At 32.6% G+C, this 25,637-nt stretch overlaps 2 protein-coding genes and 1 long non-coding RNA gene across 4 annotated transcripts; 1 reads left to right on the plus strand and 2 right to left on the minus strand.

The window, feature by feature from the left end:
- The first annotated feature begins 1,120 nt into the window (after positions 1-1,120).
- On the plus strand, positions 1,121-6,091 carry LOC111020852 (uncharacterized). 2 transcript variants are annotated; one of them, XR_015792787.1, is made up of 4 exons: positions 1,121-1,353; positions 1,987-2,033; positions 2,141-2,705; positions 5,526-6,091. It is a non-coding gene; the product is annotated as an uncharacterized LOC111020852 (long non-coding RNA). The 2 variants fall into 2 exon arrangements; XR_002602752.2 differs by having other exon boundaries at positions 1,987-2,705.
- On the minus strand, positions 5,165-13,114 carry LOC111020851 (putative inactive cadmium/zinc-transporting ATPase HMA3). The gene is made up of 10 exons (XM_022297642.2): positions 12,982-13,114; positions 11,436-11,699; positions 10,201-10,458; positions 9,652-9,749; positions 9,297-9,552; positions 8,312-8,449; positions 7,271-7,598; positions 6,847-7,049; positions 6,489-6,691; positions 5,165-6,117 (listed from the first exon to the last, which is right to left on the minus strand). Exons 2-10 carry the CDS (start codon positions 11,635-11,637, stop codon positions 5,323-5,325), a joined length of 2,481 nt encoding a protein of 826 aa, XP_022153334.1. The 5' UTR covers positions 11,638-11,699; positions 12,982-13,114; the 3' UTR covers positions 5,165-5,322.
- Positions 13,115-21,069: 7,955 nt separating this feature from the next.
- On the minus strand, positions 21,070-23,819 carry LOC111020815 (Pentatricopeptide repeat (PPR-like) superfamily protein). The gene is made up of 2 exons (XM_022297590.1): positions 22,915-23,819; positions 21,070-22,385 (listed from the first exon to the last, which is right to left on the minus strand). Exons 1-2 carry the CDS (start codon positions 23,817-23,819, stop codon positions 21,431-21,433), a joined length of 1,860 nt encoding a protein of 619 aa, XP_022153282.1. The 3' UTR covers positions 21,070-21,430.
- Positions 23,820-25,637: the final 1,818 nt, after the last annotated feature.

Genomic DNA, 25,637 nt, shown 5'->3' on the forward strand with positions numbered 1-25,637 from the left:
ATGTGCTAGGACATCCGACCGGTTCCACAGACTCCAGCATAGAAACCCTTTCATTCAGGTTCCAGCATCGTCATCAGTGGCACTCAGCTTAGTCATCCCAAATTCTACAATTCCTGTCCAAAATATCAAAAATTAGTCTCAACTTCAATCAAATGGCAGAAATTGAGAATTCTAACAACCCACGCCCCTAGCTCACTAATGTATATTCTTTTCTAGCTATTTTGACAATGACCCTCATGTTTACACCCCAATATTACTTAAAATATGCCACAAAAACACTCTCTTATGAAGAGTTATCAGCTGACAAAATTAAAGACAACATTTTAATGTATGGTTTGTGGCTTCGTCATTTGGGCGTTTTGAAGAATTATCAGGCACATAATTGGAGAGGGCACCTGCATGCAATCTCTTGGGATGACTCTTCATTTTCATTGCATCTTGGTTCAGAGAACTATGGTCCAAGGGCAATACAAACGGAGCAGAAGGTGGGCGACAACAGAGGTGCGTTGCGAAGAGAGATCGAAGACGAAGATTTTCTGATGCAGTGTGGGCACTGGATGGAAAAGACAAAGAAGAGAACAACCCACTGGAAGGGCATACCTTAGGAGCACCCCAGGCAAACATCGAGATGCACGAAGCCGATCTATATCTCGAATCGAAAGAAAAATGCAGGAAAGGAAAATGAAATATGAAAGAAAAAAGATGTTTTGGGAGTGTGAGATACGTGGATAGGGAATACGCAGCAGAACAATCGCAGGAGCTTCCAACAGTGATAGCTGCCCCCACCAGATGGGCTGCCCAAAACCTGAAGCTAACATTTCAATGCAGCAGCGATCAGCTCAAACATCGTTTTGGAATTTGGGAAGGCTATCAATCTTAATTGTAATAAGATCCACGACAAACGTGATTTGAGAATTTGCCTACAGACAACTTTGGAGGCAATTATTTCCATAATTGACAAGATACCTCTGTTAATTGAGGAGTATCTCCGATATCATAGATTGAGGTTCAAGATGTTGCGACTTTGTAGGAGATGTTTTAGCGGGTTAAAATTGGTTCATATTCCTAGTTATGTGCAGTTTTTTTCTTTAATGGTTTGAAAAAAAAAAACTCTTTTTACATTGTTTTCATATTTGTCCAAGTTTCTTATTAGCTTTATAAAAACCAAATTTATTCCTCTTTTCCCTGCGGCGGCGTACGTCCCTCCGACTACCACACCGTGGTAGTCACTCCGGCAGCAACCACACAAACCAGGAACTTGGAAGACCCACGACTCCCTTCTCCGGCAACGTCTGGTGGCGCAGATATTTCTTCCCCTCTTTTCCGATCGGAAAGGGTATTTCCCATCAAAGGGTATTGCCTCACCCACTTTTTCAAGCTACAATCTCATTTCACTTTCTAGTTTCAGCCCCTCAAGAAAATCCCCTCTTTGTTCCTCCACGCGAGTTCCCTTTTCTCTGCCATTGATTCTCTGTTTGCTGGTTTACTAATTGCGGATGAGTGCTGATAATTAATTTCCATTGTTCATGCTCTCTGAATCTTAAATTTCTTGCTATGATCAAGCTATCTGATGAGGAGCGTTTTGTCATGTGTCAAGCTAAATTGGAGATAATCATATTAGCTGCATTCATGAGAATTGACAAACAATTGAGAGTTTTAGGTGAAATTTTTATGTTAGTAATTTAGGATCCCATCCATTTGGGTGAGTTCATCTGCTATTTGACTATCAATTGCAAGATGAATTATACACATTGTAGAAGAAGTCTTGTTTCTTTCTCACTTTATCTAATTTCGAAATTTAAGATTAGAAAAGATGGGTGCTCTGGAAGTTGATAAAATGGTTTACGGGCACCAGCCATGGAGATTGATCTCTTGGGCATTTTCAAGTTATTTAATTTTTATTATTTTGGAAACCAATTTATCGTAATGCACATTAAAAATATAAAATTGATGGAGATAAGTTTTGTTTGTCTTACTGATCTGCAGGTTGTGTTGAATGAATGGGTGCACTATGTGCTGTATGGGCCCAAATGGTTTGTACTCATTGTATGAGGAGGGGAACGTAGTACACAATTTGTTTTTGTTTTTTGTATATTTGTGTGTTGAGGTTAGCTTACGCGCACGTTGACTAATCTCACAGGACCGTTTGACCTGCAATATTTGGTACCAGAAAACACATCAGAATTAATTCCTAAGGTAGGTGATTATCATGGGGTTTGAATCTGGAATATAATACACAATTGGTGCCTCCGTAATCTTTTAATCTCTTTATTAAGAGTGGGAATTCATATCTGCTGGAGCTCTTACAGCACCATGCTTTCCTGACAAGAAACCGTTGGATTCTTCAACAAGGGGCTGATTTCAAGCAGATTGATATGGAATGGGACCGGTATCATATTTCCCGTGATTAATTAATCAGTTCTTTCAAATTTACCACATAAAAAAGTTGGAATTTTTAATTTCTATGTTTTCTCTATTGGCCTGCTCCATTGCCTACTAAATTGTAGAAATCACAGCCTTGCCTACTAAATGTTCAGTAATGTAACTAAGCGTGGATTTGGAATGAGAGGTACTAGTTGGGCCATTCTTATTTTGGTTCAGTACAGGGTTTCAGTAAAGGTTTGAGATGATTAATGTGTTTGCTGGGTCTGTTGGAATTTCAATGAACAAGAACAAGGTTCACTAGAAAGCCTTGTTTGGTGAAGGTATGTTCATTGTTTTTTTTAATTATAAACCTTTGTTTCAATTGTATAATGTTTTCAGCAGTTATTGTTGTTCTTCTGATTGCATGAAGTTCAAGGATATTTGGCTATTGAAGTCAGGTTTTGTTGGGGACATACCTGTTTTTCTGGCAAGTCCTCAAACTTACATCAATCTTAGTGGTGAATCTGTATGTGATTGACAATACTTCCTTTGTCTTCTTCCTTCTTATAAACTTACATCAATGTAATGCGTTTCTTGTGAGGTCATATTTCTGGTTGTCGTTGTCTATACTAATTGGCAGTATTGTTCCTTTAGTACGAGTGTGATGACATTCTCTTCCATTTTAAGACAACTCTCTGTGGAAGCGGGTCATTTCGAATATTTATGGTAGAGGTTCTCCCGGTCTGTTGCCCCCTCTCAAAGGGTCGCCCAAAGGACGGCCATGGGTGGAAATTGCTAAGCAAATCCCTGTTTTATGAGATTCTTATCCTTTAAAGTTCAAAATGGGCGTGGAATAAAATTCTGGAAAGATAATTGGTTGGGAGGCAGCCCCTCTGAAATCCAGTTTCCAGATTTATATAGAATCTCAACCAAACAAGAGTGTACCGTGGCAGCTTGGTGGAATTCTGATCAAAATGATTGGAGTTTAGGCTTTAGAAGAGGCATCAGGGAAAGAGAAATGGCTGGATGTTTTTGGATTCCTTCGAACTAACGGAAGTTACCCCTTCTCTAAAGAACTCTTATAAAGTTAATCGGGAAGTTGTAAGGTATCGAACTTCTTCTTCTCTGATTACTGTTCGATTAAAGAAACGAGCCCGAAGGCACAAGTTACCCCACCTATTCGAGAGGGTGGGTGACTCTCCTACCTTCCTTACTGCTCAAGGATCAATACCCAAGAACAGACTACCACCAGAACCCATTCTCCCCCCTTTTCTATCGTACCTACCTCACTCCCTCAAACATGGTAGATACTTTCTCTCTCTTGGCCGTTAGGCCTCTCCCTGGGTATTACCCATACTACCCCTGGGTTATTTCCCAACTTACCCCTCCTAGAATATGTCTTAGTGATCGGGGCCCTAACAGAAGTTTCCCTTATCCTAAGAAGACAAAGGTTTTTCTTGTGGAGCCTAGCCTATAGAAGCATCAACACACACGATAACTGCTGAAAAAACTTCAAAATTGGACGTTATCTCCCTCGGTGTACTCTCTTTGCCTTAGGAATGAGGAGACAATTGATGACTTGTTTCTCCATTGCACTGTTGCCTCAAGATGTTGGTCTTTTGTGATGAGAGAGTGCGGCCTTTCGGGGTGCCTTCCTCGGTCGATTGATGATTGGCTACTTGACATTATTCATGGAGTTTCTCTAAAAGGCAAAGGCAGAGTTCTTTGGTGTTGCGCTGGTAGGGTGTGTCTTTGGAGCATTTGGAAGGAAAGAAACTAAAGAACGTTCAATGATACCTTTATCCCTTTTTTTTTTACTTTTTTATGAAAATGTACAAATTACTACAGCCACTTGGTGTCTTACTCATTGGAGATTCTTTTGTAATTACAGTCTAGCCTTATTGTCCCATGATTGGCAAGCTGTACTGTGGTAGTTCTTAGGCCCTTTCCCGTAGGCTATGTTCTCCTTTTTGGTTTAATATATTTTGTTTCTTACCAAAAAAAAAAAAAAGAAAAAAGAAGACATATTCTCTTCCATTTTTGTGGCACTTCTTGAAATGAATTTTTATGGCAGGCTGAAGAGTGTCATTTATCATACCACTCATTATCTGTATTAAGATCCAACATAGGTTAAGGGATGTATTCATTTTTAGGAAGGAAAGACATGACTTTACTTAGGCTTATACATGTAGGAAGCCTTATTGAGTGACACTAAAATACGATACTATTAGGTGACACTAAATCTATTGTGAATGTAAAGGTTTTCGTGATAGATACTATCTGTCATTAAGGATTTTGTGAATGTAATTTATTATTATATATATTTATAACTTCTTTGTAGAAGAATAACATGCAACGGTAGCAGAAAATTTGGCATAATCCATTTAAAGAGGTGAGGTGAACCTGTATAAACTATATGGTATCTTCTTTCTTCACTTTATCTTTTAATTAGTGCTTTTATCATGGTAATTCTTATAATATATGAAGTTCATAATTCTACGGTCAAATTCTTCAAAGTTCTTCCGAATAAGAGAATAAGGTGGGATAGGATCTTTTATCTCTATCCACAAAGATAACGAGACCTACGAATAGACAATATGAATAACAACATACCGATCGTTATATGTTTAAGTTATACGTACATTTCCACTCTAAGAAAGAAGGTTTGAGTCTTCCTCTTGTGTATTACTAGTGGCTACTAGGTACATTTCCAACAGAGGATTAACTGCTGAAAAGGATGTGCTAACAGAATTTACAATTGAAGATAACAAGTTAAAGCAAAAGACAAGAAAAATGAGAGTTAGAGAAACAGCCCTTTGCTTAATACACTCAACAGCTTAATTCAAAGAAGAAAGCTACAAGAAAAAGTACATATAAATCTCTTGCAAAGGCCATCAGATTTCTCTCATTCTTCAAACTCAACCAATTAACCATTAGATCCTCATATGAAACTATTTATTATTTGTGCTCTATTCTCTCACAATTACTACCTTCATGAATGTCAATAGAAATATGATGTGAGTGGCAATTACAATTTGATTCACTCACTTTCCTAGAAGAATTTCCATTACTTCCATTGTGTTCTTCCTCACATGATTGATCACCTTGAATTCTATTTTCATGAGGATCAAGATGAAGCTTATGAGCCTTAATTTTCTCAGAACAACAATGCTTATGGACATGATTCTCGAGACGACAGGTTGATTTATCGTCAACGACATGGCATCGGTGATTATGGTGGTGACGATGATCATGATGATGAGACGATCGTCCATGTTTTGTCGAACATGGTTTGGCAGATTTGCAACATTTATTCACATTTGTGTGGCGATCAGCTCCTCTCAAAAGGAGCATGCTGTTTAAAATAACCACCACACATGTACCGACATCAGCAAGCACGGCCGCCCAGACGAGCGGATGCCCGGCAAATGCCAAGGCGAGGATCGCAGTCTTCGTGCCGATCGAGAGAATTACATTTTGAACTACTTTAGCATGAGATTTCTTTGCTAGTTTGATGGCTTTTGGAATTTTTCTCATGTCATTTGACATTAGGATCACATTCCCAGTTTCAGTGGCCAGTGCTGAACCTGAAACACCCATTGATATGCCAATATCAGCTGTGGCTAATGCTGGGGTGTCGTTTAAGCCATCTCCAACCATGGCGGTTGGTCCATCCCTTTTGAGTTCTTTTATGATATTTGCCTTCTCCTTAGGTAGAAGTTCGGAATGGATTACGTCGAGCACATCCCCGAGCTGCGAATAATGCATCGTTATAAAGATTCATGTAAAACGAGCACTGTTTCAATCATCACAAAACTCAAAAGTTTGATAAATTTTGAACATATCAGACTTAAAATCTTAACTGTCAATTGCCATCAAACTGACATCCTTTACACGGATCAAACTTTTCTTTTCAAACTATTTTTAATTGTTAGGAGTTTAAACTTAAGATCTTCTATTTCGATCGATACTAGACTTATACTAAATTTGTTTTTTCTTATAACATTTGAACAAACTTAAGTTTTGCTGTGGGTTTTCTCAAATTATTGAAGTTTGAATGTTTCATTAAGTTTTTAGGTAATTTAATTGAGAAAAGGAAGAAGGAAATGAAGTATATATAAAACCTGTTCTTGGGCATGTGCGGCTGCTGCACTACAATCTCCAGTGAGCATAGCTGTTTTTATACCAAAACTCTTAATCTCCTTGATCGCCTCTCTAACTCCCGAACGACAAGCATCCGAAAGGCTGAAGGATCCAGCTATGGTCGCCCCACGGAATATATATCCGACAGTCAGCCCTTGTTTCGTTTCATCGTCTAAGCTCGGAACTGAAAAAATTCAGATCAACCACTCAGGATCATGAAAACTAAAGTTTTTAGATAAAAACATGCATGTTTCGTATCGAGAAGTTATTTTTACTCAATTTGTTCTCCCGAACAATTTATTTTCGAGAACATTATAGTAGAAAGGGGTTTAATTAAACCTGTTGTGCAGCCAGCTCTGGCAGCAATCTTTCTACTTCCAATGTAGATATCATTTCCATCTATCTTTCCACGAACACCTTCTCCTGGAAAGTTCTCAAATTCCTCGACGTTTTCGGGATTTATATGGACGGAAAGCAACCTTCCATGGTTGACAAGTGCAGCTGCCATGGGATGGCTGGATTTGCTCTCAATGCATGAAACCCTAAATTTACACAGTTTGATCAAAATACCATACCAATCTGCAAAGCTTGCTGTATGAATATCAAAAAAGCTAGCTAAATATAAAATCTAGTTCAGAATTTTAGCTTTCATTTTTTAATTGTGTATCTAATCTTTAGAAGCGTCAAATAAGTTCCTTAATGCGACAAACACAACGAACTGACTAAATTATATATTCGGAGAGTTCGTCGTTGGGTAAATTACCAATGAAGCAAGGTGTGCAAGCTAATATCGTCCCGAAGAGCTCGAAAATCGGTGACAACAAATTCACCTCTAGTAATAGTCCCCGTTTTGTCGAAGGCCATGACCTTGATCTTGGCAAGAATTTCAAGGTGGTCGCCGCCTTTGATGAGAACTCCAGCCGTGGCGGCCTTCGTGAGGGCGCAGAAGGCGGCGACCGGGGTGGAGAGGATTAGGGCACAGGGACATGCACTCACCAAAACCACCAGAGCTAAGTGAAGCCAATGGCTGAGGTTGTGAACTCTTAATGCAGCTGGAATGGCTGCAACACAAGCTGATATGACAACAACAGCTGCATACAAGAAGAAGAAGTTCATAAAGTTGTTTAAATTTTCATGATCCTACCATGCTGCAAAAGAAGATGATATGATAACAAGTGAAAGTTATGGAAAAAAAAAAGTTGTGTTTTTGTGGTTTTGGGTTTGGGAAAATAACTCGTTTTGGTCGAACTCCAAGAAAACAATATTTAATAGCGTGTTTGGTAAAGTTTTTGTTTGTTTCTCTCTCGTTTCCCAAAAAATATATATGATAATTGTTCCTTTTTGTTTCTTATATTATTATATTATTGAGAAAAACAAATAAATAGATGTATTTGATAATCTTAACATCTTCAATTAGTAGAAGTTACATGTTATATATATTTTATTTTTAATATTGTGATAGTCTTAACATCTTCAATTAGTCAAAATTACATGTTGTATATGTTTTATTTTTAATATTTATTATGTATTTTATAAATAAAAATATTAAATAAAACTCAAAATATGAACCATAAATAAGAAATTAGATTTTGATATTTTCAAAATTTGGATATAATTTTGAGAACTACATTCCTTAAAAATGAGAGACGAGAAGTAAATAATAGTTACTAAAAGACGGGAAATTGAAATTAATATGAACGTTAACCAACAACCTTTTTAAGTTAATCTATTATTTTTAAAAAACAGGGACCAAAATATATTACCTGTTTTGAAAGTAAAAAATAAAAAAATAAAAAAAAATTACCTGGAGTGTAATATTTGGCACATTCATCAATGAATCTCTGGGTTTTGGATTTGCTATTTTGAGCTTCTTCGACAAGCTCAGCCATTTTTGCCACCACACAATCCTCAGCTACAACACTAGTTTCAACACTAATGTAACCTACAAAAAATCAATGAAACCCCCTTAGGAAAAAAGATGTAAAATTTTGCTTCAGGTATTCATTTGATCTCAGGGAAAACAACCTTTATGATTGGAAAGCAAGAATTTATTTCGTTGACCATCATTAAATTTTTTACAATTTAAAAAATATATGTTCTTCTTAGTCTATACGAAAGTATTGTCGAAATAGAAAACTGTCTACGTATAAAAATCCAGGTAAAGATGAAGCCTCATAACCCATAAATATTGATATGGTATCAGAGTCTAGCAATCTCAAACAAGCATCCGACATCCAGCACTATTTTGAGGGGCATGTTAAGGATTTCACATTGAAAAGATAAGGGAACCTTACCTAAGGCGTTTATAATATACCTATACTACTCTCTCTCATGAACAATTGATCTTGAGATAAAACTCAATGAATATACTTAGTCAATAGAAAAGTATTGTCTATAACTTATTTAAGAAAAATATGATGGGACCCACCAAATTTGAGAGAATGTGACCACATGGTAAGAAGAGAGATAAAATAAATAAAGTGAGAAGTTGAATAATAAATAAAGTGAGAAGTTGAATAATAAATTGAGGGACTTGAATAGTAGAAACCTAGAAGGGTGGAGTTTCTTACTCAAACTCCACTCCTTGCAACTTCGTCGCTTAAATGGCCCCTTAGTCAAAAGAGAAGTATTGTCGTCCAAATAGAAAACTAACTACCGAAAATCCAGGTCGAGTTTTTTTTGACATTTCATAGAGTTTTAAAATTAGGAGACCAAAATGACACACCCGAGTCAAACTTCAAGACAAGAAGAGTATAATTAGATTTCCGAGAGAGATATATATATATTACCATTCAAGTTGATAGTACCAGCCCAAACAAGAGAATGTTTGTGTTTGGGAACTGGGAAAGTTTCTCCAGTCAATGTTTTCTCATCAACTTCACAATTTCCTTCCACAACAATGCCATCAATGGGAATGACTTCTCCTGCCTTCACAGCCAATACACTCTTCAATTTTACCTCTTTTGCATCCACAACCTCTCCACTCTCTGCAATCACTGCCTTTCGAGGGGCTAGGCTCATAAGTGAGCACATTGCAGAACTTGCCTGACAGAATCAAATTTTTTATTATCCATTCATAGGCCTTAATTAGTTTAATTTGTTAGCTAATTAATCTCTCACTGTTAATTAATTTCAGCTAATTACCTTTTGGCTTGCTCTTGACTCCAGCCATTCAGCAATGGAAAACAAGAACACAATGCTCCCAGCTTCCATATAGTCATTCATAGCAATTGTCCCTACAACTGCAAAATGTGTCCCCAACTTTTCATGGTTAAAAGTGATAATAATAGGATTTAAATTCTATATACCCGCGTGACATATGTCATCTATTCATCCAAAGATCGACTAATTTAGCACGATGTGACAGACAAAAATGATTTGATAAGCATTGCTTAGGAATCAAAGGCGAATTCACGATCTATCTAAACTAATACGGTTTCAATTTTGAATTCAATTAAACCTCCACTTCTTTCAATTTAACTCTCTTGAATCGACATAGGAAATAGATTCTTAACTTTAAAGGATTGAGTTTTAATTTTATGGTGACCATCTATTCAAGATATAAAGTCCTACGAATTTAGTTGACATCACACGTATCAAACATAAATTCAGCTTCTTAATCTCGACTCACCCCAAACACGTAAAAATCAAAATAAAAAAGAAAAAAAAAATGATAGAGATTCTAAACTTTACCAGCAATAATTGCAAGAATGTTGACATCAATTCTAAGGTGGCGAACGGCGGCGATGGCTTTTAGGAGAATCGGAGAGATGCCGGCGGCCACGGCGCCGATGGCCAGCCACCGCAATGGGTGGTACACGTACTTCAAAAACGACGCCGTTAGAAGCAACCCACTAGCTATTGCAAAAGGACTTGGCCATTTCTTCTGGCTAATTCCCTTCCCATGTAATTTTACGTTTGCCTCCAATCTTGCTTCATTTAGAGCTTTCACTGTCAACATTTCAATAACAAAATAAAATTGGGGAATTATATCCGGAGCAAAATCTTTTATGTATTTCAAAATATGTCACTTGCTTTTTAAATTTTCACTTATATCAGTAATATATCAGATATTCATATTAGTAGTAGTATATTGGTAGTAGATGTATATCACAGACACTCATATCAGTAGTTTATCGTATGTATATTACATATATATTGCAAGCATACGAGACACTCATATCAATAGTATATCATATATATATCACATAAGTGGTAGATATATTACAAATATATATCATTTGGGTAAAGTTGTCATTTTAAAAATTAAACCTTCATTTTTTTTAAGTTCTATTTTTGAAAAACCTAAATGTGATTGCTATTTTTCTAATTTTACTCAATGTTTTTATCATATTTCCAACCATCTAATAAAATTTTGTTACAAACCAATTGATATTTATTACTGCAAAAAAAAAATAAATAACAGGAAAATAATAGATTATACTTATAACATAAATGAACTTGAATACTAACATTTAACTTTTGAAAATGAAATCAATCGCTAATTTAGTCTTAAAATGTAGTTATAAATTTACCTACAGAAATCAAAATATATATTTTGGAAGTACATAAATCAAGATGAACCAAAGTAAAAAATGTAGAGACCAAAATATTATTTAATTAGAAAATAATATAAATACTATGGGATCTCAATCTCAAAAGTGAGGATTAAATAAAAGCATAATTCTAATTCAAAGTCGTAACTAAATTTTATAGCTAGCCAACTCAAATATAACTCAACTAGGTAAATATCCTCAATCAAAAGGTCAGCGGGGTTCAAATCCTCACCTTCACATGCTGTAAAACAATACTACAATCGGTACGGGATAAATAATGCAGATGTTTGGACCACAAGTCCCAACAATGTAACCCATCAATATAATGAATGAAATAGGAAATTATTAAAAGAGAAAGAAGAAGAAGAATACCAATTTGAATTTGGGAAATGAGGAGGGGATCATGATGGACAATGATGGTCCTTGTAGTAACAATGACAGAGATTTGTTTTATCCCTTCGAGGGGTTTGAGGATGTTTTCTATGAGAGGCACTTCTGAAGAACAGCACAGTCCCAAAACCTCGAAGTGGCTTTTCTGAAACTTGTTTTCTCCTTTCTTCTTCTCCATCTCCATTGTTGTACTCTTCTTGATCTTCCTCTCAAAACAATAATAATATCTCTACACTCTGAATTTCCCTGCAAAATATATACATACAACATATTTTTTGAAATCACTCTTTTTTTTTTCCTTTGCTTTTGTATGAATGAAAGGGAGAGAAAATATCCTGAGATCCATCTCGCAATTTTTTATGAGAGTGTTAAACACCGGAGAAATATATAACTTGTCGGATAATGTTCATGCTTCAACTTGTTTCTAGTTTTTAGAAACACAAGCGTTTGATAGCTATTTATAATTCTTATTTTCCATTTGTTAAGAAATGTTTTCACAATTGTGTTGAAATTTTGAAAATAATTACAAAACTAAGTTTCGCATTTCAAAACATAAATAAATACAATGTTTTATCATTCTTGATTTGAAAAATGCATAGTAAATATTTTTATCTATTATGGAAAACGAAAAACAAGAAACAAATCAACCCACAGTTTCTTAATTTTTGTTTATGCCTTCTGATGTTGAAGAAGGAAGAGGCGGCTATATCCTTTGATTCAACTTAAACTAAAAAAGCTATTAAAAAAAAAGTACCATTTCAAAGTTTTCGCTCTAATTTATCTTCTAAATTTTGAAATTTGAAAAAAAATTATTATATTTAAAATTACAATGAAAATTTATGCCCATACCTAATTGAAGTTATTCTTCACAAACTTGTGTGAGTTTGAAACGAAATAATCACTAAATATTCTAAAAACCAAAGCATTCGTGAAACTATATATATACATGCAAGAAGAAAATGAAAAATAAAATCAATTATTTTTAAATAGTTATCCAATATGTTTTCTTTATTTTATTTTTCTCTAAAAACAAAGGACTACACACAGTTCATAAACAAGCCTTCAAATAGAATTTGGAAAAGTAAAGAGCCAAAAATCTCTTTGAAAGAGATATAACAAGAGAGAGACCCATAAACCGAACGTAAAGTAAATCTATTTTCTCTCTTTCTAAATGCATTCATCTCTCTTAACTATCAATCTTTTAATGACGGGTGGTAAGTAGGAGATATCTAGTTGCGGATAAGCGAACTTAAGTATTATTCTCCTTTTTTAGTACAATATGTGGCGGTGGTTGGGATTGAACTCACAACCTCTTAGTTAGAGATATATGTCAAATATCGTTAAGCTAGGCTCGCTTTGGCTAAGTATTATTGTTTTGGTGATGTATAAAAACAGAAAGTAATAAATAAATTGGAATGAAGTTGAAATTTTCAAGTAAGAGAAGCCCATGAGCCAAAAACAAGCTGAGAAAGAGGGAGGAGAGAGGCAATTAATAAATTATTGCTAAGCAGAGAAAGGTGAAACAAACCTTAGAGTTAGAGGTGTGAATTCTTGTGGTGTGTCTGCAAAGAGAGAACAGCCTCACAGAGGTTTAAGTAGAAGAAGGAAAATCACCAAAAATAAATAAATAAATAAAGAATAATGTGAAAGTATATTCAAAGGAATACAATGCCATAGAATAATATAATATAATATAATATAGACATAAAGCTTTTGAAAAATTCTATCTTTGAATATATAATTTCTTTTTTTCTTTTCTTTTCTTTTGGTGGAATTCAATTAGGAGAAGGGATGAGACAGAGATTAGTGGAAAACCCACATCAATCTCTGCCAAAATTATCAATTGGAAACCACATGGGATTCCACCAAAGTTCTTGTTTTTTTAGCCCTTATGGTTAGGAATTATATGCTCAAAAAAATTAAAAATAAAAAAAACTATTCATAGCATACTCATATGCATTGCATATATGTTTTATTGTGAAAAAAGGGAAAAAAAATTGTATATATATACGTTTTAACAATGCGAAATAATTACTCTTAACTATTGCTAAACGATTTTTTTATGTTTACTTATAAATTTTGTTAATACTTTCATGTTAATTAGTTAATCTCTTAGAATTCATTTTGAAGAATCAATTGTTACATATTTTTTCTATTTTTTTAGTTATGTTATTTCCCATTAAAAAGAATATAAAGTTGGTTTATATTACAAAATTAATTAACTTTAAACTTTTTGTTATTCCTCGCTAACAATTAGGCCATTTTGTCAAGATATAGATAATATGAAATTCAAATTAGCATTAAGATAGGCTACCTCTCTCGAAGTCGTAGGTTTTTTTTTCTCCCGAGTATAATATATAGAGGTTGTGATTCTAGATCAGACATATATGTCTTAACTAGTTGAGCTATAATCAAGACGATAGGTTAATCATTTATAATTAGCATGTCAAAATTTAATATATATATATATATATATATATTGTGGGTAACATTTGTTGTGCATATGTAGAAAATCCATAGATTTCCTAAACCTTCCAAGCTCTTAAAAGGATTTGAAATTTTCCATTGGTGGAAGGGGAAAGGAACCAATTAGGAGCTGTAGAGCATCCATTGAAAATAAAATCATGAGTTAAAATAGAAAATCATGTTTGATAAAATAGTTTCTCAATACAAAAAATAGTTCAAAACATTAGTGTTTTTGCTGTTTTAATTTACTTTCTTTTAATGTTTTAAAATTAAACACATTACATACATGGTTAATTAAATCAATTATGTTTTTCAAACACTTTTTTGAACTAAAAAGAAAATAAACTAGTTTAAAGAAAAATGAGTGCAAAATACTTTTTTGTTGGAAAATACACCCAAACATTTAATCAATTTCCAATTTAATTAACATTTATTGATTAAGGTACCCTATAAGTTGATCTTACGTTTAAATGTCATTTAGTTGTTCATGAAACTTTTTAAAGTTTGATTTTGGTACTCCTTCAATTTTTTATTTTTAAAAGTCTCCAAGAGATAATTTGGGTGGCTCGGGACCTCAAGGAATATCTTCGAAGTCTTGAGTTCGAGTCACATGAAACGTAACTCCACCAAACAATACCCCTTATATATGTAGATAGTGTGCATAGCTCAGGTATAAGAGCATAAAGGTCAAAGAGCTAAGCTATGCTCGCTTAAACCTATTTAAACCTTAAGTTTATGGACTTAATTTTAGTACCAATTATTGAATATTCTATGGAAAAAATTATAATCCATTAATATGCAATTAATAAATTTATTTAAAACCCAACATACTAATATAATTTTTTTAGATATAATATTCACATTAAATGTTGTTAATTAGAATGCGAGAAGTGTTCTCGTATCGTCTATAGCATATAGTTAAATAAAGAAACATTTTTCATTAGTATGATAGTGTTTAGTTTAAATCAAGAATAATTTTTTTACGGACTTAAATTCAAAATGAACAAATATAAAATTACATATGAAGAGACTCGGTGTCTTCCGTACAAATTTTAAACCAAAATGAAAAAAAAAAAAAAAAGACAAATTTGAGAAGGGTAAGAAAAGGGAAAGCCCTCAACCCTAGAAAGCATCAAAGGCTTTGATAAAAATAGGTAAAGGAAACACATAAAAAGCCATTGAACAAATTAAAGAGATATGGGGAGGGGAGGCATCAACTTTGCAAAAGAATTGGCTTTTCCAAGTGAAGAGACAACATTAAATTATTGTTGGGAATTATTAAATTCAGTGCTTTTGAACCTTTTTTGATCAAGGAATCTTTTTTTCTCTCTCTTTCTTTTTAGGTAAGGAATGCCAGAATTTTATAGACCATAGTTGGTGTGGAATTTGGCATCAAATTTTGGTTAGTTGATTATTCTCCTTATACAGGGAGAGCTTGATATATACCAAGTACATCAAATATATATATATATTTTTTTTAATATCAACTTTAATATAGTTCAATTGATTAAGGTATATATGATCGTAGATTTGAATCCTGACGTACCCAAGTCTTGTTGTATTAAAAAAATCTATTTTTTCAATATTTATTTGGATATATTTATTCAATCATATAATAAATAATTTCATTTTTAAATGTCCATACTTTTTATATATATTCCTTAGCTCAAAAAAAATTGTTGTTTTTATATTTGTGCATGTGGACGTCTCATCTCAAATAAATAAATGAACAAAAGACATGTTACAATCTTTTTTTTCTTTAAACAATTTGTAGTAAATTTAACTTTGTTCACTAAAAATGGTTTTTTATGTAAAATCAAGGCGGAATAAATTTGAAAGTTTAAAAACCAGGATGAAACAGTTATTGATACTTTAAAGATCAAAATATGGTTTAAACGACCTTACTTTTCTTTTTGTTGTTTTTTTATTCCCCTGACATTAATATGAAATTTTTGGAATTTCTGTGTCTCATCATTTGCCTTATGTTGGACAGTCATCTATCCTTTTCCATAATATCCCTCTCCCTTGTTCTCAGTTACTCGTCAAATTTTGAGGCCAATAAAAAATATTTGAAACTATGAAACTGCCAATCCGAAGATATTCAAACTGGTTAAGCTACCTTTCTTCGATCAAAAGTCGTAAATTCTTCCTAAAAATTTGAATGATTTCAAACAAATATGGCTACAAAAGTAGTTTTCTTTCTTTTTCTTCTTTTATTTTGTAAATTTATTATTTTTTTCTAGTATCATATTGTCTCCTTTTTATCTAGTAGAAAAACTATATATAATATAGTAAAATTAACGTAAAATCTTCTTATTTTCCTTTTGTAGTACAACATATAGGATGTAAGGATTCGAACTCCCACCCTCTTAATTGGAGATATATGTCTATTGGTCCCGAGTTTTTTTTTAATATTATAGTATATAGTATGATATTTAAAAAAAAATAAACCTTTGGGGCAGTTGAAAGTTTGGCCAACAGATTAATTGGATATACCTTTTTGCAATTAAAAAGTGTTATATTCCATTCTCTTGTAGAATTGGAATATTTATTTTATATCGACATTGTGAGTATATATGATCAGTTGACTTCATTTTTATTTGATTCATCGCCTGCTGTCCAAAAAAGCACTTTTCAAAGGTGCATCTTTGACCATAACTATTTCGTTAGTGATTTTAATTTTTAATTTTTTTTTTACCTTTAAAAAATTGGCTTTGATAATTCATTTAATTAAAATTTAAAACTTAAAAAATATCACCATGGAGATAAAAGAGAGGTCTGTTATAATAACAATAAAATCGAACCCACAAGGTTGTGAGTTCGAATCCCCTCCCTAATATGTTGTACTCAAAATAAAATAAAATCGAATATTTAAGAGAAGGGAGACAAAAGCCACAAATTTTCTATCAACACCATGAAGCAACTATTAAGGGGATGTTCATGGTTGAAGTCGGTTAAAAATTTTTTCAAACCAAAAAGCTGAATCGGGATACTATTTCATTTATCGATCGGTTTCAAATCAAATTTTTCACTTTTTTTAAATCACGAAGAACAAATATATAGAATAAATATCCCAAAAAAACAAAGTCGGTTCGATTTGGTTTTCAATTTTCTTTTTCATATTTTTTATGCAAACCCTAGTTGGCCAATTATTGAAACAATAATTGAGAAAGAACCAAAGTTAGCAAGCCCTTGTAATTAAAAGCCATGCCTTTGTGATTTTTTTTTTCCCCAAAGATTTTGCCCTCTTCTTTCTCATTTCTTAATGCATATTGATAATTTTTCCACCATACTTCATGATCATTTGCTTCTCTACATCTTTACATATACATTATTGGAAACCCACCCAATATAACTTTTCAAAATCTTTTACATAATTTTTCAATTATTAAATCTTTAGTGCTGTGGTTTAAATTAATAATCTTCCCACATTAAATATAATAGCATGATACTAAAAAGTATCTCTTATAATATTATAGATTTAAATTTTAAATTTTTAGTCCCTACATTTTTAAATTTTATGTTTTAGTCCCTTAACTTTGTTTAGAACACTATTTACCACTCCGTCGTTAATTTCGCATTCTTTTTTTTAACAAAAATCTATATGTTCGTAGCTTCAAATACTTGGCTAACATATACATTATCCACTAATATCATGAATTGACAAAAGACATATCATGTCAAGTTTTTGTTAAATAATTTTATGTAAATAAATAATAAAAACTAAAATAGTTTTTTCAACCAGAGAGTTAGAGAAATATATTAAAGACCAAAATATAATAAGAATAAAAGTTTAGGGATCCGAACAGGATTTTAAACTAATATTATAATATCATAAATATGTCACACTAATTCAATCGACTTCAAATGATGTGTTTGATAAATCTCGTGTTAAAGGAGATTCGATCATGTAATTTTTAATGTTGCGAAGAAAATGATTTAAAATTTTTAATTCACACTGAGTACTTATTTTAAATGTAATTGCGACAGTTTTTCATTATTTAAATAGTTCTAATGTTGGTTAGAATTTTGAAGAAAAGTACATAAAAGTTGATATAGCACAAGAATTCCAAGACAAATGCTCCATGGTTTTTGGAGTGGCAGGCAGTGGAACAAATTTGAACTTTTTTAATAAACAAGGGACAAACCATTTTAGTGATATAATAGACTTTAACCATAGAATATTCGGTGTTATATAATATACAAATATAATAGACAGCTAAATAGTCCGATAATATTACGATCAGAAACAATTTAAATTTAAATCTCTCTCTAAAATTCTTCGACTCTGTTTTGGCGTTTGAAACGTTTTTAGTCAAAATTAAGCTAGACATACTACACTTGGGTTTTTAATCTAATAAGGGGTTTTGACTCGTTAAAACTCAATTAGGTTTTGGTTATATAGGTTTTGTATATTTAAAGTTGAGCTTCTTTTACTTCCAACTTTTTTTTTTCATTTTCTAATTAAGCACTATATTTCAAAGTAAAGAACTGGTTTTCAATAATCGAATTTTTTTGTTTAAAATTAAATTGAACGATAAATAATGAAAGTAGTAGTAAACAAGCTTAATTAGTATTTAGAGATGAAAACTAAAGAAAAAATGTGTTATCAAATAGGTATTTAGCTTCTAACTTAATTGTTAATATAGACAATATATTTTGAAATTCAATTAAATTAGTAGTAGACAAGCTTATTTAGTCTGTTGGGATGAGAACTAAAAAATAAAATTAAAAAAAAAGTTTGTTATATTTAGTTTCAACTTAATTGATTTGATCGTTCTTTTTTTTCTGCTCTTTTTAGTTCAACGGGAAAGAAGATTGAACATCGATCTTTAAGTTAACAAAAAAGGTCTTATCCACTAAGTTATATTTCAATGGGAAGTTATGATTAAAATTAATCTATGCCCGAATGGTATAGGAATAAATCATACGCTATCCAATTTTCTCCACTAATCCAAGGAAATTAAGCTCACTAATTACAAATGTTATTTCTCATTATTAAGTTCTTAGAACTTTAGATAGGATTATCTCTATAATCTCCCTCTTATCCTTCTAATATCTCTTCTACCAATAGATTTTCAAGTGGCTTTAAAATCTCCTTTGAGTTGGATTCCAAGTCCAAATCCATTAGCAATATTCTAAAATTTCTACACCTCATGGGTCACAAAAGCACTCACATGAAACTTTTATTTATCTTATTATATTTCTTTCACTTAGCTTTTAGTTAATTAGTTGATTGGAGCTTTATAATTTTAATTTGTATTCTTAATTGTTTTTTAAGCCATGACTTGAAAAATCAAAGTAACATTACTAACACATAGTTTAAGTTGTGGTGGAAATTAAAGTCATGGCAAATAATTAGTGCAATGTGGAAAAAATTGATGCCTTCTAGCAATTATACACAAAGGTTCTATCTTGGCAAAAATTTTATAACTTAAATTCGTAGTAACTACTCTTTTCATTCATAATTTGATATACCATTAATTAAGCATTTATTTTATTCTTGTAGTATTAGAGATTTTCCCATGCATTTGATCTATACGAGAGTTTGGTATTGGTATCACACTGATTCCCGACCTAAACATGTGTTTAAAGTCCTCTTTTATTGAGACCTAGCAACTGACGAAGTGTTCATATTATTGTCCAGGGTGCATACATCCTTTCTAAATATTCGTTGACGTGTCGATATTTTCATCGATATTTCTATATTGTTTTTAAAAAATTGACAAAATATTAAATATATCACAAATATATACACAATATTAATATTAACATTCTTGTACTAAAAAAATATTAACATTTTTAACTTATTTAGAAAAGTTGCAATGTTTATTTGGTAATGGAAATACTTTTTACAAACTTTTTTTTATTTTTTAAAATCTTTACATAAATATCTATTGACATCAATAATTTATCGATATTTTTAGCGTAAAATTGAAATTTTGACATTTCTATCGACATCGACATTTAAAACTTTAATTAACACCAATACAAAACCCATTTAAAAAACGATTATGGCAATTTATCTTAAATTATCCTATTATTTATTGATCTAATAGAAAATATTTTTGTGCTATTATAAATGTCTTGTGTTTTATTGATTCATATTTTAATATTAATAATTATTAGTGGCACGCAAATTCAACATTTATTTTAAATATTCTAAAGTAAATTTCCTATCTCGAGAAAAGGGACTGAAATTTTTAAATTATGGGGACTTTTAATGGCGGCCGTAGCTCGACACTAAAGGCTAGCTTACAATGTCAATCAAGACCGACGTTGAAACTTGTCTTTTTTTCAATTTTAGCACATCTTTTCTCTTATCCTTTTTTTTTTTCTTCTTATTTTTACCATTATTGAAGCCAGATTTGTTGTAATGTCGAGAAGCTCATATTTATCATTTTATGTACATTAGAAAAAACTTCTAAAAAGTTAATGGAAATAAAAATAAAAATAAGACAAACCAAAAAGAAAGTACTGACAACTTTAAAAAATTGTTTCTCATCAACTTTGTAAATTTATTCAAAACTGCTAAATTGACATATAAAGCATCACTATAAAACCAAATAGTCCTTAATCTTCGTCTTTAATTTTTTTAAATTCTCAATTTTATCCACAATGCATCAAATATTCTCAATTAGGTCCTTTCAGTAAAATAACAAAAATAATAATAAAAAACAAGGTTAAATTTGTTAATAAAAAGTTTTTTTTTTATAGTCCGAGCTTTCCTCCCCTATACTTGGAGAAAACCGCACCCATCCCAAGGCTCGAACCCAAGAGACATCGAGAGTTTTTTATATTAAACTCACCAAAAATATTCGAACTTGAGATCTCTAAGTCAGTATGACCAAACCGAGCTACCCCTTGAGAACAAAAAGTTAATGTATCATTAAATTATTATTTTATTAACATATTTAGTCATGTGAATATATTTACTCAAATGCTACTTGACACATAAAATCAAACTAAACCGTCAACAAAATTCATTTCTTTCAAGTAGCATGACCACACGTCCAAATATGTTAAAAAAAAATAATTTATTAACACATCAACTTTCAATTAACATATTTTAACATATTTTTCTATGCAATGACTTGATTGAGAATTTTTAATGGGTAAAGTTTTAAATTTTTAAAAGATAAGAATCAAATTGATAAAACCCTAAAACAGTCCATTCATTGTCTATAACTAGGCAAGACTAGTACAGGGCTTTTCTTTCACCACAATCAAATATTCATATTGCATACCCTTCGCTCACCTTCGTTCTTAGTATAACTTATAAGAAACTACTCATAATGCATTCATGCTAGTCAAAATTCCCCAGTGACTACAACTATATATGGGGACATATCGATCTCAAGCATCCTACAAAGGAATGAAGATTGGCAGAGTCGTGTTACCGATTTTTTGCTCGGCTTTGATAGGAACGATGTAATTCCCGAGCAGCTTCTTTGATCCCAAACCTCCATTGCCTGGCCATAAAGTTAGTGTTTGGATGAAAATTAGTCTAGCTAAAGAAGACTGGTATTAGGAATATAACCTTCCCTTCTCAGATCATCAATCAACAAGTTTAGGATTTGATGGATTTCAATCCACTCATGATGTAAAACATCACCACCAGCATGAAACTCGTGAAGCTGTGAATCGATATCAATCCAGCTGCAGCCAGGAGTCTTGGAAACACCCTTTTGCTTCATCAACATTCTCATCCTAGCTGAGTCGTCCCATCTTCTCAAATTTGCATATAATCTCGACGAGATTACATAATTTCCAGAATTTGAAGGTTCCAACTCTAGGAGTAGTTTCATTACACGCTCGCTGATGTCGATGTTCTTGCGCTTCTGACAGGCACCTAGCAATGCTCCGAGGATGACTTCATCGGGTTTTTCAGGCATCTTCTCGATGAAGTCCCAAGCTTCTTCGAGATGTCCTGCCCGTGACAAAAGGTCGACCATACAAGAGTAGTGCTCAATTTTTGGCACCAATCTGAATGATGAGCACATCATGTGAAACAACCGACGTCCTTCGTCTACTAATCCGGCGTGCACGCAAGCAGAAAGTACTCCTACAAATGTGATGTCATTGGGGGAAGCAGATCCACCCTCCTTGATCATGGATTTGAATAGAGCTAAGGCTTCTTGAGCTTGTCCATGGAAAGCAAGAGCAGATATCATAGCATTCCAGGAGACTTCGTTTTTCCGAGGCATGCCATTGAAAACTCGAAATGCATTGTCCAAGCTTCCACATTTTGCATACATGTCAACCAATGCAGTCGCAACATAAATATCGTCTCGCAAGCCTCTTTCCGAGGCATAAATCTCTGCTTGCTTCCCCAAGTCAAGGGCTCCAATGGAAGCACAGGCAGAAAGCATTCCTATCAATGTGATTTGATCCGGAGTTGTGCTGCTCATTCTCATGTCTTGGAATAATTTAATGGCTTCTTCTGACAGCCCATTCTGCGCATATCTGCAATTGATTTATTGGAGAACAAAAAGAGATTCCATAAAATTTGGAACATAAAAGAACCTGATTTATATAGGCTAATATATCTTTTGGTCCCTAATATTTGAATTTTTTATAGTCTCAATTATTTAAAAAGTTTCAATTTAGTCTCTTGCATTTAAACACTTTTCAATTATACCCTTTTCATCGGTAGACGTCAAATGTGACTAATGGAAACCATATAATAGCGAGTGAATTAGCATAAATTTAGAGGAGGAATTAGGCCACAAAACTTCTAATTCCTCCTTCAAATTTTTGCAAATTAAGTATCATGTCACATAAGCTTACTTCAATCCCATTCAAAATCCACCAACAAAAAGGGTATAATTGAAAAATATTTAGACCTAAGGCAACTAATTTAAAACTCTTCAAGCAATAGGGACTAATTGAAGAGAGGACAAAAACCAACACTGAGGGACTAAAACATGTATTCAACCTATGTCTATTTACAATATCCAAAAGTATTGATTCAAAGAGAAGGTGATTCACTTGCCCTGTAATCATAGCATTCCAGGTAACTTTATCTTTCTTCTTCATAGACTCAAAAATCCTTCTCGCTGACACTAAATCACCACACTTCCCATACATATGGATCAACGCAGAACCCATAAAAGAATTCAAAACCATCTTATTCTCCACCACAAACTCCTCCACCCAAGTGCCAAGTTTCAAATCCCCCAGCTCGCCACACGCCCCCAAGACACTCACTAAAGTCATCTCATTAGGCTCAAACCCAGCCCCCATCATCTCTCTGAACAAACCCACAGCCTCAGCAGCATACCTCATCTTCGAATAACCCGAAATCATAGAGTTCCACGACACCAAATCTCTCTCAGGAATTTCATCAAACACCTTCCGGGCATCACCCAATTCTCCACACCTCGCATACATCGTAATCAGCGAGTGACTCACATGACCATCCTCATCGAACCCACGTTTAACCACAGAAGAATGGCCCACCCGCCCATACTCAACAGCCAAAAGATTCGAACACGCAATAAACAGAAACGGGTACGTGAGTTTATTGGGCTTCAGACCCAGAAATTTCATCCGAAAATAGAGTTCAAGAGCGAGAGAAGACTTATTCCAAGTCGTGGAGAGGCCGCGAATCATGACATTGAAAGCGTACTCGGTGGGCTCGAGAATCCTGGAGAAGAAATCCGACGCGTAGGCGAAGTCCTTGAGGTCGGCGATCTTGAAGAGAAACGAATTGGGTTTGTGAATTGAGTTGGTGATCATCTGGGTGTGGATTTGCTTCAGCTGTCTGAGGCTTAGACATTGTTGTAGCAAGAAAGCTAGAAGCTTTTCGGAGAGAGCTCGGCGATTGGGATTTGGGTTCGTTTTCTCCAAATTGAGATAGCGGGAAATGAGATGTGGAGAAGCTTTTATTCTCAGCATTCCTTTTGAGGTTTAATTCTGAAAATTTTGAATCATATAAACTGAAATTTTGGCTCTTGGATTTTTGGGCCTTAACTATTTGAGGCCCAATTGTGATCTTTAAAGATAAGGCCCAATTTTTCACATTTCCTTGGAAGCGTTTATTATAAATATGAAGTTTTGTGAGGGGTTTTGTATGAATTTGTGGTTAGTTTGAAGAATATGTGATACTTTGTAAAATATTTATCGCTAGCATGAATATAGTTCAATGGTAAATGGTATTTATTCATTGTCTTGAGGTCGAAGGTTTAAATTCTCGAACGTCACAGTTGTTGTACTAAAAAAGCAATATTTCATGAAATAGTATATAGTATTGAAATCATATGTGAATTATAGACGATCTAAATATAGTTCAACGAGTTAAGTTCGAACCCTCACTTTTATATTTTATACTAAAAACACACACGTACTTTTCAGTTTAATTTTATATATATATATTTTTTTTTTTGATGGTAATATTTAAATTTAAAGTCCAAAATCTCTCTCGTTTTTCAAACAGTTTTCTTAGATTCAAATTCAAAATTTAAGTGTAGACACGTGGATAAAGTTTTTCAAATTAAAACCTTCTAAATTTTCAAATTGATTTTCAATTTCAATTAGTTCATTGACTTCTTAGTATGTTAATTGATTTCTTAAATTTATTTTTTTTCTGAAAATTGGTCAAATAAATTTTCAATATTTCGCTTACCTTATTTTCGAGCGTCATGAAAGTCTACTCTCTAATCTTCAGAAATTCTTCTTCAAAAAACTGAATCTTAGTCATCCGATATCTCTCTTGTAAAACTTTTATAATATTTTGAAGATTATTTTTACAAGAACTTTAGTTTTTTTTTTTTTAGAAAAATATATATTGTAAACTTGAGTGTTAATAATTATTGTAAACATGACCTTCAACTACTTTTCTTTTTTAAATATTTTTCTCAAACTAACCATATATTATTCACACAAACCCCTACAATAAATAAAGTGAACACTAATAAAATGGAAACATATGCTAGGAAACAAATATGTAGACCAGCATATTATTTGATAATGTGACATCACTTTTTTTTTCCTTTCAAAGATTTAAAAGGATAGATTAATAAATAATATCCTAATTGTAAAATATGTGCATATTGCCAAACATTAATTTCCATTTGCTTTAATAAAGTTTTTATTTAATATGAGATATGCATGGCATGAAATCTATCTTATCCTTGTTTTTTTTATCTTTTAATGGATAGGATTTTAGTGCTATCTTCACATTGTCAAACTTTAATGCTATTATTTAATTTTTGTTTAATATTTATATTTATTTTGACTATAATTAAAGACTAAGGAAGGCATGTTGATTAGTCTTTAATATCAGTTATTGCTATAATAGTTTATATTATGTTTCCTAGTTAATTAAAACTATAATAAAATGAATGCATCAAACATGATTAAGCTTAAATGAGTGAATTTTTCAGACTTGTTATTTCTTAATCCCTGGATAAAATATATATTTTCTTAAAAAAAAACCGTTGGATAAAATATAGGGGGAAATAGGAAAAATCACCCTTGAATTTTAATATAGATATTACAATTCCATCTAGGAACCTTCAATGGAACAATTATCACAGCTCAATCGGTTATAGCACCTTATCTCCAACCAGAATGTCGTGAGATGTAAAAAAAATAATAATAATAAATAAAAATCCTCGCTATAACAAAAATTTGATTTTCAATGATAGTTATAGGTAGTGTTTTAATTCAATATAGGTTCATTTCGTAACATTTTCGTTTCTTTATTTATTGTTT

Source organism: Momordica charantia (assembly GCF_013281855.1).
Source record: "Momordica charantia cultivar OHB3-1 chromosome 8 unlocalized genomic scaffold, Mcharantia_2.0 BLBB01000008.1, whole genome shotgun sequence".
NCBI classification, from domain to species: domain Eukaryota; kingdom Viridiplantae; phylum Streptophyta; class Magnoliopsida; order Cucurbitales; family Cucurbitaceae; genus Momordica; species Momordica charantia.